The sequence below is a fragment of the Mercenaria mercenaria genome, chromosome 1 (assembly GCF_021730395.1).
Source record: "Mercenaria mercenaria strain notata chromosome 1, MADL_Memer_1, whole genome shotgun sequence".
NCBI classification, from domain to species: domain Eukaryota; kingdom Metazoa; phylum Mollusca; class Bivalvia; order Venerida; family Veneridae; genus Mercenaria; species Mercenaria mercenaria.
In genome coordinates, this window is record NC_069361.1 from 37,281,905 (window position 1) to 37,298,250 (window position 16,346).

Consider the following 16,346-nt stretch of genomic DNA (forward strand, 5'->3'; position numbering starts at 1 on the left):
CTTTTAATCTATGAAAAAATATTTGAGCTCTGGATAAACACAAATCCCACAGGGGTCCGTAACGGACCAAGGGTACAGTGATAATTTTGGAACATCATCAAATCGCTCAAAATGTCATTTTTGATGTTGTCTGAGAGTGCCAGTATATGCCGCAGATGTAAGATATAACCGTATTTGAGAGCTGCAGACCTAGACATTTCAGCAATATTTTCAAAATAAGTTTCGTGTAATAAATGTTGTTTCTACGGAAGCGTGAAAGGGCCATCAGACGCCAATACGTTTTAGTACGTTAAGGCTGCGGAAAGGATATATGAGTAAGTCAGTCGAGGGGTTTAAATTGAATTGATGGGTTTAACGCCATTTTTAAACAGTATTTCAGTTGTCAAGCGGGCAGTTTACCCAACAATCGTTCCTGGAAAGACCCACTACTAGTATCTTCCTTACATAAAAGGTCGGTTGCAGGGATCGATCCCATGCCCCTTAATCAGTGAGAGATTACAGTGATTTTAAGTCAGCGACTCTAACCACCCGAACACAGAGGCGGTCAGTCAATAGGGGAAATTCTGTATTCTGTTTGTAAGTACATTTATTACGTCAATCCTTCGACATTCAATCAAAGTTGTCTATGTCAGATGTTTACATTAAAATAACTGTTTACGAAAAGACATAGAACAATCGAAGAACGAACCAGATGCATGATGCAGAGACATAATATAGCACAAAATAGTATCTGGTTTTATCAATTTCATGTTTCAAATTTCGATTAGGCATGCACAAAGCTGTGCTAAGCAGACAAATTTTCCTTCTATTCTGTCTAAATAAAAGAACTGATTTACAGACACAACATTGTAGACCAACATGTTACAATTTGCAGTTGTCATCTACTCGCTCTAAAGACAGAATTAACAGTCAAAACATATTAGTGGTTCCTATAAAAATCATTCGGATTAAGGAAATCATGTATATTCAAGTACAACAAAAAATAACAGACAACTTACTGAGATTATCTCCCAATCGGGGTAATATTCAGCATATTTTTCAGTTGTTGTGTTCCTACCTTTGAAATGTTGTATTATTATATATACATTGTATACATTATTAAGATTTAAACTCTAGTACCGTTTGCTATTTAATCATGATAAGTTTCAAAAAGTAAGGTATTACAAAATTGTAAAAAATGACGTTCCCAGAGTAGGATATGAACCCATGACCCTCGCTGAGAGCGAAGGCAAATTTGTGTTAAAATTAAGACGAAAACAATAATAATCGAGGTAATTAATTTGAATAAGATAACACAAAATCTTAAATCATGAAGAATAACAGTGACAAAGCATTTATTTTTATCCGATAACAGGCTAACGAAAACTTGATTTTCTTGAAAAAGACTTTTGCGCATATTTGCAAAGTAAAATTTCAGGTTTGATATGTAGAAACAAGAATTAATTATCGGGCAATCGTTCAATCAACCTCCGCAATGATACGCAGTCCCTGATTTTTGCATGAAAATCGTTATTTCTTGCATGAGAAAATCGCAATTAATATTAATATATTTGGTTACTAATATATTTTCGTATAAAAAGTTTTTGTTTCTATCTTATTTTTAGAAAACCAGGCTTCACTAGTACGTTTACTTTACACGTTAATCTTTCAGAATTTGTGAGGGTCATGGGTTCGGATCCCACACTGGGAAAATCTTTTTCCGAATTTTGTGATGATTTTCCTTTTTGAAACTAAACATGATCTAATTGCAAACAATACTTACTGGAGTTTCAATCACGCAAATGTATATATAGTATAATTACAAAAAGGTAGGAGAATGAAAAATGAAGAAACAGCTGAATTTACCGCAATACAAAGTACATTAGTATTTTCTATCAAATGCAGACGTATATAACACTTTCATGTAGTAACTAAATGCTCGTGTAAAAATCATTCTGATCAGGGAAGAGTAAAATGAAATCAGTCATATGTATATTAAATGCATTTGATATTGTTGTTGTTTTATCTAAACTTTTATGTCTTAAGTATTTTCATGATTATGATATATTTGTGTTTCCTAGAAAAAAAAGAAGTATTTCAATGCTATTAATACTAGTAAAGCATATGTATGCCAGTGTCAAAACTAAAATAAATGTACTTGCACTCATAATAAATACAGCAATAGTGTGTCATCGAAAAGGGAATTGTCTTATTTTGTGTTGGTCAGTGACATGAATAAAGTATGAAATAATCTTATATGTAACAATGAATAATGTCGTTATGTATTTGAAAGCTTTCTATTCAATAAAAATCCTTTTTTGTCACAGCCCCGGCAATAAAATTTCTCTGTTTTCAAGTTGGCAATAAAATTTCTCTGTTTTGAAGTTTCCATTAACGATTAGTACATGTGTGATAAGTTATGAAGATATCGGAATTCATTCAATGCATAACATATTGTATTTTCTGACACATTTGGAACTCATCTGTAGATTACTGTTATTGTTTCTGTTTCATCAGCACTGTCAGTTCAATCACCAATCTTTCTCGCTCTTCGTTCCCCAAAAATTCCACATTACGTGCTACCGCAATATACATACGGTATGATATATCATTGAATGTACAAAACTGATCCATCAAACAAATTTTCTTAAAACGTTGCTTTTCTACGGACCTGAAGTTGAAGAAAATTTCATGTGCAGATAATTGTATGCCATATTCATACTTATAGTTGAAAGATAGGAATGTCAGCGGCAGGAAAAATTCTCCTTTTGGTTAATTAGAATATGTATTGTAAAATTTATCCTTGGTATATCTGTAACGTACCGAGACTTTGAGATTTCAGACTTTACACATATACGAGACCGTCAATGATAACAATAGATATATCAATGGCCTCGACAAATAGAAATTTTCGTTTTTGTGTTACAACTTAATTGTTTGTATTATTCTAAAAGCGATAGTTTACAAAGATAAGACGCTTATTAAAATATAGCAAATCCGTGACGATTCTGTAGAACTGTAAGTATTAAAATAATGTGCTTCAGGTTGCAGGTTCTGGTGACAATTTTTCTACAGGATATATCTGTCCGTAACGTGAACATTTATAAACCCGTGCAGCTGCAGCATTATCATTTTATTAGAACCGTCGTAAACTAAAATTATTTCGGACATGTACAATACACTTCGTAGCCTATGCTTTCTTGAAACATTTTTGTAACATGAATTTCAATACATGCGCGATCGCTGAACAAAAACCGCGCGAAAATAGCATGAAAATTCCGTGTTAAGATAATTGCACGACTTAGCTATGATCTAGGCTTTTTTAAACAATATTAATAACGTACTGGAGTCAGATCCTTGCATCCTTTTCTTTGATGTGTAGTAGCTAATATCAATCAGATAATGTACTAATGCTATGATTTATATGGTCTCTAAATTTGACAAATACTTCATAAATAAAACTGTGTTAAAACATCTCGGCTTTGCAGTATTTATTACTCTTGACATAGATATTTGCATTACTAGTAGACAGCTGATTATATAAACATCGTAGGAGGTAATGGACATAAAAAATGCAGCCGTTTTTCAAATGCAGCATGGTAATTTGAGAGGTATTAGTATCTACTTTACTTTTGGGAGACCAAAAACTCTGTACTTCATTGCTAACCTGTCGAAGTGAAGTTAGAGTTAATTTCTTTCCCTTAACCAAAAGGAAGCCTCGAGAGACATGCAAACTTTGGCCTTTTAACAATAAAAAGCCCCTATATCGGCTGAAGATAATAAACCCGAAACCCTAAATTAAACGTTATTAAAAATGCAACATATTCAATGTAAAAATCAACTTTGTACTCGAAGTAACCGCTATTTGGCGTTAGTGCGAATATTTACAAAATACCTGAAATAAAACATAGCTGAAAAATATTATTATTGCATTTCAAATAAACTAAGTGCGAATATTTACAAAATACCTGAAATAAAACATAGCTGAAAAATATTATTATTGCATTTCAAATAAACTAAGGTACTGGCTTTGTGAATGAACAAGTATTGTTCAATCAGTGGCGTTATATGGCCAAATAAAAAGAACTGATTTGGCCGAGAACCATTTTTTTTTCGTCGGAAATTTAGTGTCAAGATTTTTTTTTATCGAAAAGCTGTACCTATACAGGAAATAATCAAGATTACTCGATAGCTTTTATTGATATGATAAATACCACTCAATTGTTTTATATATATAGATGAAGGTTTGAAATGTTGAAGAATTTGAAAAGAAATGGCTTAATAATGATATCGCACATAATTCCAAAACAGGGCACATGTGAATACCAGTGTCTGTTCGGGTGCCCATACCTACACCCTATGGATAATACTTAGCAAGTTCATTAACAAGAGGACCATGATGGTCCTGAATCGCTCACCTCTTCCCACATGACCCAGTTTTGAGTATGACATCGTTTTTTCTATTATTTAACATAGTGACCTAGTTTTTGAGATAATGTGACCCAGTTTTGAACTTAACCTAGATATTATCAAGATAAAAATTCTGACCAATTTTCATGAAGATCTATTGAAAAATATGGTCTCTAGAGGGGTCACAAGGTTTTTCTATTTTTATACCTACTGGCCTAGTTTTTAACCGCACGTGACCCAGTTTCGAAAATAACCTAGATATCATCAAGATGAACATTCAGATCAATTTTCATGAAGATCCATTGAAAAATATGGCCTCTAGAGAGGTCAAAAGATTTTTCTAATTTTAGACCTATGACCTAGTTTTTAACCGCAGTTGACCCAGTTTCAAACCTGATCTAGATATTATCAAGATGAACATTCAGACCAACTTTCATACAGATCCCGTGAAAAGTATGGCCTCTAGAGAGGTCACAAGGTTTTTTAATTATTTGACCTACTGACCTAGTTTTTTAAGGCATGTGACCCAGTTTCAAACTTGACCTAGATATCATCAAAATGAACATTCTGACCAATTTTCATGAAGATCCACTCAAGGGTATGGCCTCTAGAGAGGTCACAATGTTTTTCTATTATTTAACCTACTGACCTAGTTTCTGAGGGCACGTGACCCAATTTCAAATTTGACCTAGATATCATCCAGATGAACGTTCTAACCAATTTTCATGAAGATCTTTTGAAAAATATGGCCTCTAGGGAGGTCACAAGGTTTTTCTATTTTTAGATCTACTGACCTAGTTTTTGACGGTATGTGACCCAGTTTCAGACTTGACCTAGATATCATCAAGGTGAACGTTCTGACCAATTTTCATGAAGATCTTTTGAAATATATGGCCTCTAGAGAGGTCACAATGTTTTTCTACTTTTAGATCTACTGACCTAGTTTTTGACGGCACGTGATCTAGTTTCGAACTTGACCTAGAATTTACCAAGATGAACATTCTGACCCATTTTCATAAAGATCCCATGAAGACTGTGACCTCTAGAGATGTCACAAGGAAAAGTTTACGCACGGACGCACGGATGACGGACGACGGACGCCGCGCGATCACAAAAGCTCACCTTGTCACTTTGTGACAGGTGAGCTAAAAATAAGTATTTATGCCGGATTTAAGTTGCAAGTCGTAAATTTCAGTTTACCGGTAATAGGCCGTTGGTATACCGAATGATTAACCATAAGTAGATTTATAATGAAGAAATAAATTAATGATATCAACAATTTAGAAGAATTAAAGAAATGTAAATAAAGATATATATAATATCAAAAATTTAGAAGAATTAACGAAATGTAAATAAAGTGGAAAAAGTATATTAATTCGAACAAAATTTGTTCAATACGTTCATATTGCTTTGAATATTTTCTTTGAGCGGGTAACAAACGTTCTTTTTAACAACTATAGACTTTGAAATACAGCTGTAGTTGTGTCATCTGTTAACATATTGCACCGTTGTGAACAGCTTGAAGAAATTCTTTGTAGATCTAATACTGACAGATATTTCCGGAAAAAGCAGTGCATATATAAGCACCGCTTGAAGTTGAAAGTTTGTAAAATGAATATATATTGATAGATCATAAATAAACTGTATATTTTGAGTGATGCTCCTGAATATTATAATATTCTCAATTTAATATTTCTATTATCAAATCATTTTATTAACATAGCAATAACAGCGAAATGGTGAAACGATAAGCCGGACAAAATATTCGGAAACAGAGATATATGATATCGTCTTGTGAAGGTGAAAACATAACTATATAATTGGTAATTAATTAACGATCAACATTATTATTTCACCCATGAGCTTAAAATGACGAAAACGTGCTAAATCAGTAATAATGATTTAAACCTTGGTGTGTTGTATAGTTGGGGAACTGCAGAAAATTGCAAAGGATACACACTCTGGTAAAATTCTAATTGTGTGTGAGATATATGTATGACTAGAACCTGCAAACCGGAGAATGAATTTTTATCGCTCAGAATAGGCTCAAATTTCGAGAGATGACTAACTTTAAGGTCAGGATTAATGTGGTATTGTTAGATTGAACTGGGGAATTCCCCGGTTCGTGGCGTATCCCCGGTTTGTTGGTGTGTATTCATAAGAAATTACCCAGTTGGCTGCCTTTAACACCCGCCCCCCCCCCCCCCCCCCGCACACACACACACACAAACATTCTATTTTTGTAATTTTCCGAAACGCCCGACAAAGGTGTCGTGCGCTTGCCATAAGGAGTCTCGCGCTCCAGATAAGAAATATAGGGATAGAAATAAGAAATAAGATGATGTCGTGCGCTCCCGCTGAGATATCGTGCACTCGAGATAATATGTCATGCGTGTCCTGCACTCGAGATACCGGTATTTGGTTACTTTGGACTGCTCTAAATACTTCCACATATTAGCATATAGCGTGAATAGTGATGCATGAATATGATTGTATCGGTCTGCTACAAATTTACACATATTTGCATGTCAACAGCCTAGTTATGTGTGAATATTTTCGCGTTGCGTTACTATATATTTACACATTTCTGCATGTGGGAGCCTAGTGGTGTGTGAATATTGTTGCGTTGCGCTGCTATACATTTAGTGGGCAGCCTAGCGGGACGTGAACTTGGTTGCGTTGCTGTGCTGTGTATTTCCACACATTGGCTTGCGGCCTGCCTAGCGTTGTTGAGTTGTTCTGGTACATATTTCCACATATTTGCATTTGCCTTTAGATGTATTTAAAACCAATGTCAAAGCCTGAAATAGCAAATTCGCAAATTAATGATAAAATAACGAAATTGATATTTTGTTAAATAGATAAATCATAGTTTTTTTTCACTAAATCACATAGCCTTATTATAGTTTTAGATATACAACCAAATAAAACTAGTACAAATATGTAATTTCTAAGTTTTCTTGAAGAATTCGGAACCTGAGTAAATCTATATAGCAATGTTTGTTTTGTTTGTTTGTTTTACTGGGTTTTAAAATAGCAAACGCGGAAAGCCACAGGTACCTCAACACGACATAAACGAAAGAGTTGCAGGCTCGTTTGATGGACGGTAGAGGAAATGCAAGTTATCTTGTTGTCAACATGTTCCAATTACACAACTACGGTCAGTTAATCTAACCAGTTTTTGTGGACTGAAGATGCCTGGCATTATAGTAATGTTTTCCTGTTCTACTTTTACTACGATTTCCTTCCAGTCCCCATTCTTCTATACTGTATGTTTTGATGCTATCACTGGCAAACCACACAAATTTCGACAGTTGCGCTGATTTAAAAAATCAGTTCAATCTGCCTTATTTATTCGTTACGTCATGGCTGCAAAAATACAGTATACAAGAACTGGGACTTGAAGGAAGTCGAAAGTGTAAGCAGAACAGGCAAATATTACCATAATGTATAGGCATTACAATATCAGAGTAAGAGTAAATCCAAGAACAATTAAATTCTCAGACTTATGACATTTGATAAAAACGTTAAGGGTACAAAAACATTGCACATGTCACAAAAACCTTTTCAGTTATTTAAAGTCTGTGAAAGCTTTATTACACCAGTTTATTATGCTGCCGTGCAGCAAAATGAAAGTATAGATGAACTAGAAATGAGAACGCCTTTGCCAGCTATAGCCCCACATGTGCTGAAACTGTACATGTAGTTTTCGGAGCAAGACTACTGAAAACGACAGTACAAAAGCACTTACACTATGGTTGCGATTGAATGACAAAATACTGTCTTGCAGGTCTTTGAATACATGCGGTTTATACTTATTGGTTTAGGATTCGTTCTATTGCATATTTCCCGATACAAAGCTAATAACCTTTTTATTAAATACGTATCTACGAGGGGCGTTCAAAAAAATAATGTTACTCCGTATCGAATCCGGTGGTTATTTTTAAATCCCGTTGAGATTGTAATATGCAATTCCTTGATTCTACTATATTCGACAAACAGAACTGTAGTTCAATTTTCAGTTTAAACAGTTTAAACAAATCATCATCTTTAAATAAATATTTGAAAACCAGAATAAAAAATATGATATCAGTATTAAATGGCTTGTGTATATTTTTACTCGAAAAATGATAAGATGAGTAGAATAAGCCTCTTAAAATGTGTCAGGCGTGATGTTCGTCGCTGAAAAAAAATCTTGTATTTTAGGTTGATACTAATTTCTTAATTCTCGATTGCGAACGAAGTTCTTACAACTTTGATTTATCGCTCTCGAGACTCATTCCAGATGGAATTACTCTCGAGTTTAGATAGAAAACTGATAGAATTTTGTGATTTTACAAGAATTCTATTTTTTCTGAGACCCTGGATAGTCTACTCTGGATGCCCAGGACAAAGCTAAGTCAGAATTATTTTTGCTATGGTCTAGTATACCTGAGTACACCTCGCTCACATGATTATTTTAGTTTGAATCTACCGATTTATTTTTCATTCATACGGCATTTTGTTGCCAATAAATTTCTCTATAATGTGCTGAAAATCGCATTAAAAAAACACACACACAAAAAACCACATACACACTGGTAACGGAACAACACACGGAGTAACATTATTTATTGAACGCCCCTCGTATGTTGTCTACATATTTAAATGTAATGTAAATGTTATGAATTTGTTCAACAGCCTGAATAAGATCGACAATACTGAATTAAATAAAAGGTCAATGCAATCACACACATTTAATTACATCACGAACCCGATATGAAAGTCTGTTTATGGAACAATATTGACGTTTTCGGTTCCACTGTAACTTACCGGGGAAGAGAAACGAGTATGCAGTAAGCAAAAATTCAGGTGAAACCCGACGTCAGTTTTAAATGCTTTGCATTTTCACGAAGTCGGAATAAACTGAAAGTTTCATAGTTTGAAATCAGGGAATTTTTTTTTTTCACTAGTACGGAACTACACTCGAATGCGAAAGAATATGAATTATGTATAACAGGGAATTCTTTGCGAAACTGACTTCAGTAAGATAAAGATGTATAAAAATACCTATACGAACATAAAGATACACGCTCCATTGTGGTGAAATGTTAAAGAAATCTTCAAACTTCCTACAACTACAAATTCTGCCAATGTTTCAACATAGATACCGTGACATCAAGGCGCTGTGACAACATAAAGGAAATGCAATGCAAGATAAGTTGCACGGGTAAAATGGCTAAGCTATTGTTTGGTTAAAACTATTGAAAATCATTAGATAAAAAGAACATTTGTTTGAATTTACGTGTAAGATCCAAATATATTTCACTCGTGAAAATAATAATTTGCATTTTTATTCGTGGCTGTGCCACAAGTGAAAATATTGCATAATGGTGTTCACTCGCAGAAAAATATTTCCTTCTTACATTGAATCAAACAAATATCCTTTATATCATTAGGGAGATAATTTTTAAACTAATGTGTTTTGTTGTGTTTAAGGTTTACGTAAAAACAAAACTGCTGAAAAGACCACGTTAGAGGTCCTATTTGTAGATATACAGCAGCGGGTTCATGAATAATGGAGAAATTGAAAAATAACTGGGTTTTTGTTTTCGGAAATAACGTCAATATAAATCTGAAACATTTCATTACAGCCTGTTGAACCATTGGAATCAGAGTGCATTCTATCTTTACAGTATTTACAACCATCACCATTCATGTAATCTGCGACCATCATTAACCCCTTATACCGCGAGAAATTTCAGAATTACAAGATACTCAACTAATATCATGTTTGATGAATGTTTGTAAGTATTCAAAAATAAGAAATACTTAACTGAAAGATACATTTAATCCCTGTATGTGAAACAGAAGTCGTTCAACAACATTTTCAGCTAATATTATGTGTTATTATTTAATTATTCAATATTGGACACACTACAAGAATAATTGTACAGACCAAGTGAAACAAACTTATTATATTGCCGAAAGTCACGAGTCTTTTTGATAAAGTTTTGATGTTCAATCCGTCTACCTTATAATCTCAAGTCATTTAATTGAGGCAGTTTTAAAATCGTGGTCTGTTATCTTCTTAAAATCCGTATCTCTTTCAATTGTTGGCTGATTTTAAGAATTATATATACGTTACGAATAGTCGAGAGAAAAGTCTAATATAAAATCACATAGTTGGGTATTATTTCCCCTTTAAAAAAATCGTGCATACAGTTAATAACATATAATCCTCTTGTCACTCACGACAGGGTACTGTCAATATAGGCGGCTTATATAGTCTTCAGGTCATACATATTAGGGCATAATTGGTGCACAGAAATAGCCTGGGTCTCTGTCTTCACATTTGTAGTCTCGTAGGCATGGATAAAATGCTCCTGAGCACTCGTCTATATCTGGAAAGATGAAAGAAAATCGTTAAGTTTATTAGTATACGGTATTGCATTAGGACCATCGTATTCTCCAATTTACTGGCAACTCCGTGCCATAATGATCTCGAGCTTCGCTTATCGCCTTTTCATTATGCTCGAAGATCTAGATCATAATGACGAAGCGCGAAATTACGAGTATTTCTCGAATTTTCGCTTCCCCATCGTCATCCTATGAAAGCTATATACGAAGCGCGAGATCCCGAAGGCGAAGCACGAAATTATGAAAAGATCATGATTCCAAGATTCGCCTTTGTAATATCACGCTTCGCGTATCGCTAAAGGAATGGATGCACTAAACGCAAGATCACAACTGTAAAGTACAAAATGTGGGAACACGAAGCTAGGCGCGAGATCACGATGGCGAAACTGCGAAAGATTTTCGCGCTTCGTGTTTACGCGTTTCACCATAGTTGTCTCGCCCTTCGCCATCGTGATCTCCCGCTTCTCGCACGGTAATTATAAGTTCATAGACAAACATACGTATGCATCTCTGTCACCTAATCGGGTTTGACAAAGTCCCCAGACGAGAGAAACATGGTAGACATCTTGTGTGGAGTAATGCATCTGGTATTCAAAGAAACATGTTTGCAAATATCTAATTCTGCTATATACACGAATTCAGAGTTTAAGGATGGTTAACTCCACTTCATTTTTCCTCATTTTGTTATATGTAGAACTTTCAATATTTTTTTTTTTTTTGTCATTCAGAAGTACAGGGTATCAAAAATATAATTTTGACAGTTTTAATCAATACGGTCTACTGTTCTTCAACTTTTAATTAATTTGTTAAGTAAATTTTGATTCTTTATGTATTTTATATTGCACAATTGCAAAATGATCTCTCAAGACTGAATTTTACAGAGGCGAAAGTCTTGCGCAATATTCTTTTCAAAATGATAATGGATACAATCAAGTATTACATTTGTGTTTACAAATGTTTTCTCGGGTTCTTTTCCTGAATAAACATTTTTATTCAATTTTACCTGAAAAGCAAATTTTTATCGTGTTTCTAATCCAAAAAATAAAATGTACATGAATAAAATACACCTAGAGTATGTCATTCATGAATATTGTACCTCACTTTTATATACGTATTTCCCTATCTGAAATTCCCACACCACAGAGGTAGAAAATTTATAATGTTATCCATGTAACAACATAATAGTACACACCTAAAATAGTACTTAAGTCTAAATATAGATTAGCAAATCATCATGTTACCCATGGAATGGCCTCGTTCTCGGGTTAACAATATCAACTAAGGCACACAGATGTATGTGAAATTTATATATTGTTGCGTATTTGTTACATAATGCGTCGTTGTTTGTGCATTGATTTGTATATTAATCAGTTTCAATATTCATAGGTTTTCATGTTCGTCGATGATATATACATATTTCAATAGGCATAAAAAACTGACAGAAATTCATTTGCCAATGATTGCAACATATAACTATGATGTTCAGATGGTTTTACCTTCAAGCTATCTTCAAGTATTTTCTGTACTAACTCAAATTACCCGAAAGAGCCTAAAATTGGCTGATTTTTTAGATAAACAACATACATGTTCAAAATACATCATCCCCTCCAAATAGGTGATGGTCATTTTATTCATTTGGCTTTGATTAATGTTAAGAGTGGTACTAAGACTTTGAAGTCAAATTTATGCTAGATAGATCTTTGGAATTACAGTCTTTGGTGTTACATTTCCACTTTCTATATCGCAGGCATAGAAAATATGTCTCTGGTGTAACAGTCTGTGAGGTTACATGTACCGCAGAAAACGTTACATCAAGGGCATATGTTGTAAACAATTCCAAATTAAAGAAGATTATCAAATTTTACAAAAACATTTTTACTTTTTATGAACATAGGTCTTGATGGGTTAAAGTACATATATTTTATAAATGGATACAATTACTGGTAGTCTCCATATAATTACTCCAAGGACATAAGTTTTACACCATAAGAAAAGTACATGAACTGCTATTACATAATTAATTGCAATATATGCAGTGTTTAATATATTTGTTGATATGTTTTGTATATAGAGTAAGTCTAAACAGTACAGTTACCAATTTAAACTTCAAATATTATTCTACTAGCAATTGCCAATGATCTATTGACTGGGATATTATTTGTTCCATCGAACTATTTCAATGTAGAAAAATTCCATCCCTTACAGATATCTCTCTTTGTTCATTTGCTTATCACGAAATTCGTCTGGACAAATTTGTAAAACCCATTGCTTTTACCAACAACTTCAAATTTTATACTTATCCTGGTTATATTCCGGTTAAGGAATTTTGTTCTAATCATAGCCCTTTCATTTAAAATAAAAAACATGGACATTTCTTTGATATTCGTCTTTGGTGTAACACAGTGCAACTTTGGCGTAACATAATTGTCTTTGGTGTAACACTGTTTAATATATGTTTTTCTTAATTCAACAAGAGTCGATATTCAAACTAACATCTTTTCCTTTACAATTCTGCCAAAACTCTCTTATAAACCTAATTTTGATATTTAAAAAAGGACAAATTTTTTTTCTCGCGAAAACGAAAAGAAAACATCAAAGGCGGGTTAAAATTTGCCTTAATTGCCCTAATCACAGTAAATATTTTGTTTCTTTACTTACGTATGTGAAAATACTTAGTTGGAACTTTATGTTCAAGAAATAATTTTGAAAGCAGCTAAACTTACAATTTTACAATTTTAAATAACAGGAACAATTGTAGGGAATCTCACTAAACATATGAAATCATGATGTAAAAATGAATTATCACTAAAGGCAACTTATATGAAAAATATATAATATTGAAAAATTTAAATCATAATCAAATCCAAAATCAATTTTAAATCAAATGTACCACCCCTTAAAAACCTGCAAAAAAAGAAACTGTCATAATCATGAGAGTATTTTGTTAGGAACACACATATTGACACAGAGTACAACATGAAAATGGTACACTTTTCTCAAAAAGTGACACATCTTATTTTGACAGGATAAACTAGCTGGTCATGTAGGGGCTGGTAACATATATTTGTCATGCTGCATCACAAATCCTTTCTTACTAGTGCACGTGTGTCCGTCACCGGTGTATCCAGGCTTGCACTTGCAATTGCTCATCCCTTCACCGTGGTCACATGTTGCATTGGTGTGACAGTCGCCATTGTTAACTTCACTTCCTTCTCTGACTGTAAAATAATGAGTTGTTTGTTCATTCATTGTTGTCTAGATATATGGCCGATACAATAGAATAGCTGAATATCTATAAATAATATTTACTTTGAAGTCTTAATTACACAATAGAGGTCATTACAAAGATGTTCTTCTTTGGTGAAACTTGATGGCCTATCTTTTAAAAATTAACCTAGTTATATTTAATTTGCTTGCCTAGATCTTGATGCTACAGCTTCCATAGACCACAAATTTCATTCCGGATACTTCTTAAATGTTATTACACCAGGTATTGTTCTTGTCCCTGTGACATTCTTATCCAAGCATTTATTGATTATAATTAATTGCAAGCATCGGAAAGCATGAATTATTCTTTAGATGTGACTTATGTACGGCCAGTCTTTTCATTCACTCATAAATGACTTATTTAAATAAATCTGAATCATGTTGCCTATATCTATAACTGGCTTATTTCTGACAAATTGTTTCAGTGGAGAAACGTTTCAATCTTTTATACATAATTGACTTGGAGACCTTGTTTCTCTATATGCATTTGGCTTTCTCTAAGAAAACTGGTAAATTATATCAGCGCAAACTGATAAAAAATGTGTTCCTTTCATGGGCAAAACTTTGACATATCATATTTTAAATCCATTCTGTTCTTGTTTGATGCTGAACCAGTGGTTCATATCAACAATAATTCCAAACGCATATCTTACAAGAAACAGCATTGGTCACGGCGGTTAATGCCACTATCATTCATATTTCAATGAAGAATTTACCAGTAAGCCATGCACTCCTGTAGTTCATACCAACTGTGTTGGCAACCAGGCATGTGTACCAACCCTGATCTTCCTTCGTCACATTACGTAGAACAAGGAAATGCGGCTCATCAATTGTACTTGTAAATCCGCTTGACTATTAAAACATAATGGTATTAAGACAATACATTACGAAAATGTTAATACCATTTTAAAATAGTTGTTGCCAACATTTTCTGAAACATGTTTGCTGAAAAGATTCAACAAGAGGACCATGATGGTCCTGAATCGCTCACCTCTTCCCACATGACCCAGTTTTGAGTATGACGTCGTTTTTTCTATTATTTGACATAGTGACCTAGTTTTTGAGCTCATGTGACCCAGTATTGAACTGAAGATATTATCAAGATAAAAATTCTGACCAATTTTCATGAAGATCCATTGAAAAATCTGGTCTCTAGAGAGGTCACAAGGTTTTTCTATTACTTGACCTATTGACCTAGTTTTCGAAGGTACGTGACTCTGCTTTGAACTTTATCTAGATATCATCAAGGTGAACATTCTCACTAATTTTCGCGAAGATCTCATGAAAAATATGGCCTCTAGAGAGGTCACAAGGTTTTCTTATTTTTATACCTACTGGCCTAGTTTTTGACGCACGTGACCCAGTTTCAAAATTGAACTAGATATCATCAAGGTGAACATTCAGATCAATTTTCATGAAGATCCATCGAAAAATATGGCCTCTAGAGAGGTCAAAAGATTTTAATAATTTTAGACCTATTGACCTAGTTTTTGACCACAGTTGACCCAGTTTCAATCTTGATCTAGATATTATCAAGATGAACATTCAGACCAACTTTCATACAGATCCCATGAAAAGTATGGCCTCTAGAGAGGTCACAAGGTTTTTCTATTATTTGACCTACTGACCTAGTTTTTTAAGGCACGTGACCCAGTTTCAAACATGACTTAGATATCATCAAGGTAAACATTCTGACCAATTTTTATGGAGATCCATTCACAAGTATGGCCTCCAGAGAAGTCACAAGGTTTTTCTATTTTTAGACCTACTGACCTAGTTTTTGACCGCACATGACCCTGTTTCGAACTTGACCTAGATATCGTCAAGATGAACATTCAGACTAACTTTTATGAAGATCTCATGAAAAATATGGCCTTTAGAGAGGTCACAAGGTTTTTCTATTATTTGACCTACTGACCTAGTTTTTGAAGGCACGTGACCCAGTTTCGAACTTGACCTAGATATCATCAAGATAAACATTCTGACCAACTTTCATACAGATCCCATGTAAAATATGGCCTCTAGAGAGATCAAAAGGTTTTTCTATTATTTGACCTACTGACCTAGTTTTTGAAGGCATGTGACCCACTTTCGAATCTGACCTAGATATCATCAGGATGAACATTCTGACCAATTTTCTTGAAGATCTCATGAAATATATGGCCTCTAGAGAGGTCACAAGGTTTTTCTATTTTTAGACCTACTGACCTAGTTTTTGACCGCACGTGACCCAGTTTCGAACTTGACCTAGATATCATTAAGATAAACATTCAGACCAACATTCATACAGA

At 33.9% G+C, this 16,346-nt stretch overlaps 1 protein-coding gene across 3 annotated transcripts in view; it reads right to left on the minus strand.

The window, feature by feature from the left end:
- The window catches only part of LOC123541445 (fibroblast growth factor receptor 3-like), a 77,040-nt gene that overhangs the window by 42,141 nt on the left and 18,553 nt on the right, over positions 1-16,346 (minus strand). Inside the window, exons 7-9 of one of the 3 annotated variants that reach the window (XM_045326941.2) lie at positions 14,772-14,907; positions 13,884-14,006; positions 10,201-10,772 (exon numbers count right to left, since the gene is read on the minus strand). The exons of 1 other annotated variant lie outside the window; for it this stretch is intronic. In XM_045326941.2, coding sequence (XP_045182876.2) covers positions 10,675-10,772; positions 13,884-14,006; positions 14,772-14,907 — 357 coding nt within the window. In that variant the 3' untranslated portion in view covers positions 10,201-10,674. Of the gene's footprint in view, positions 1-10,200; positions 10,773-13,883; positions 14,007-14,771; positions 14,908-16,346 lie in introns of those variants that run through there. One more of the 3 variants, XM_053544587.1, reaches the window with a different exon arrangement.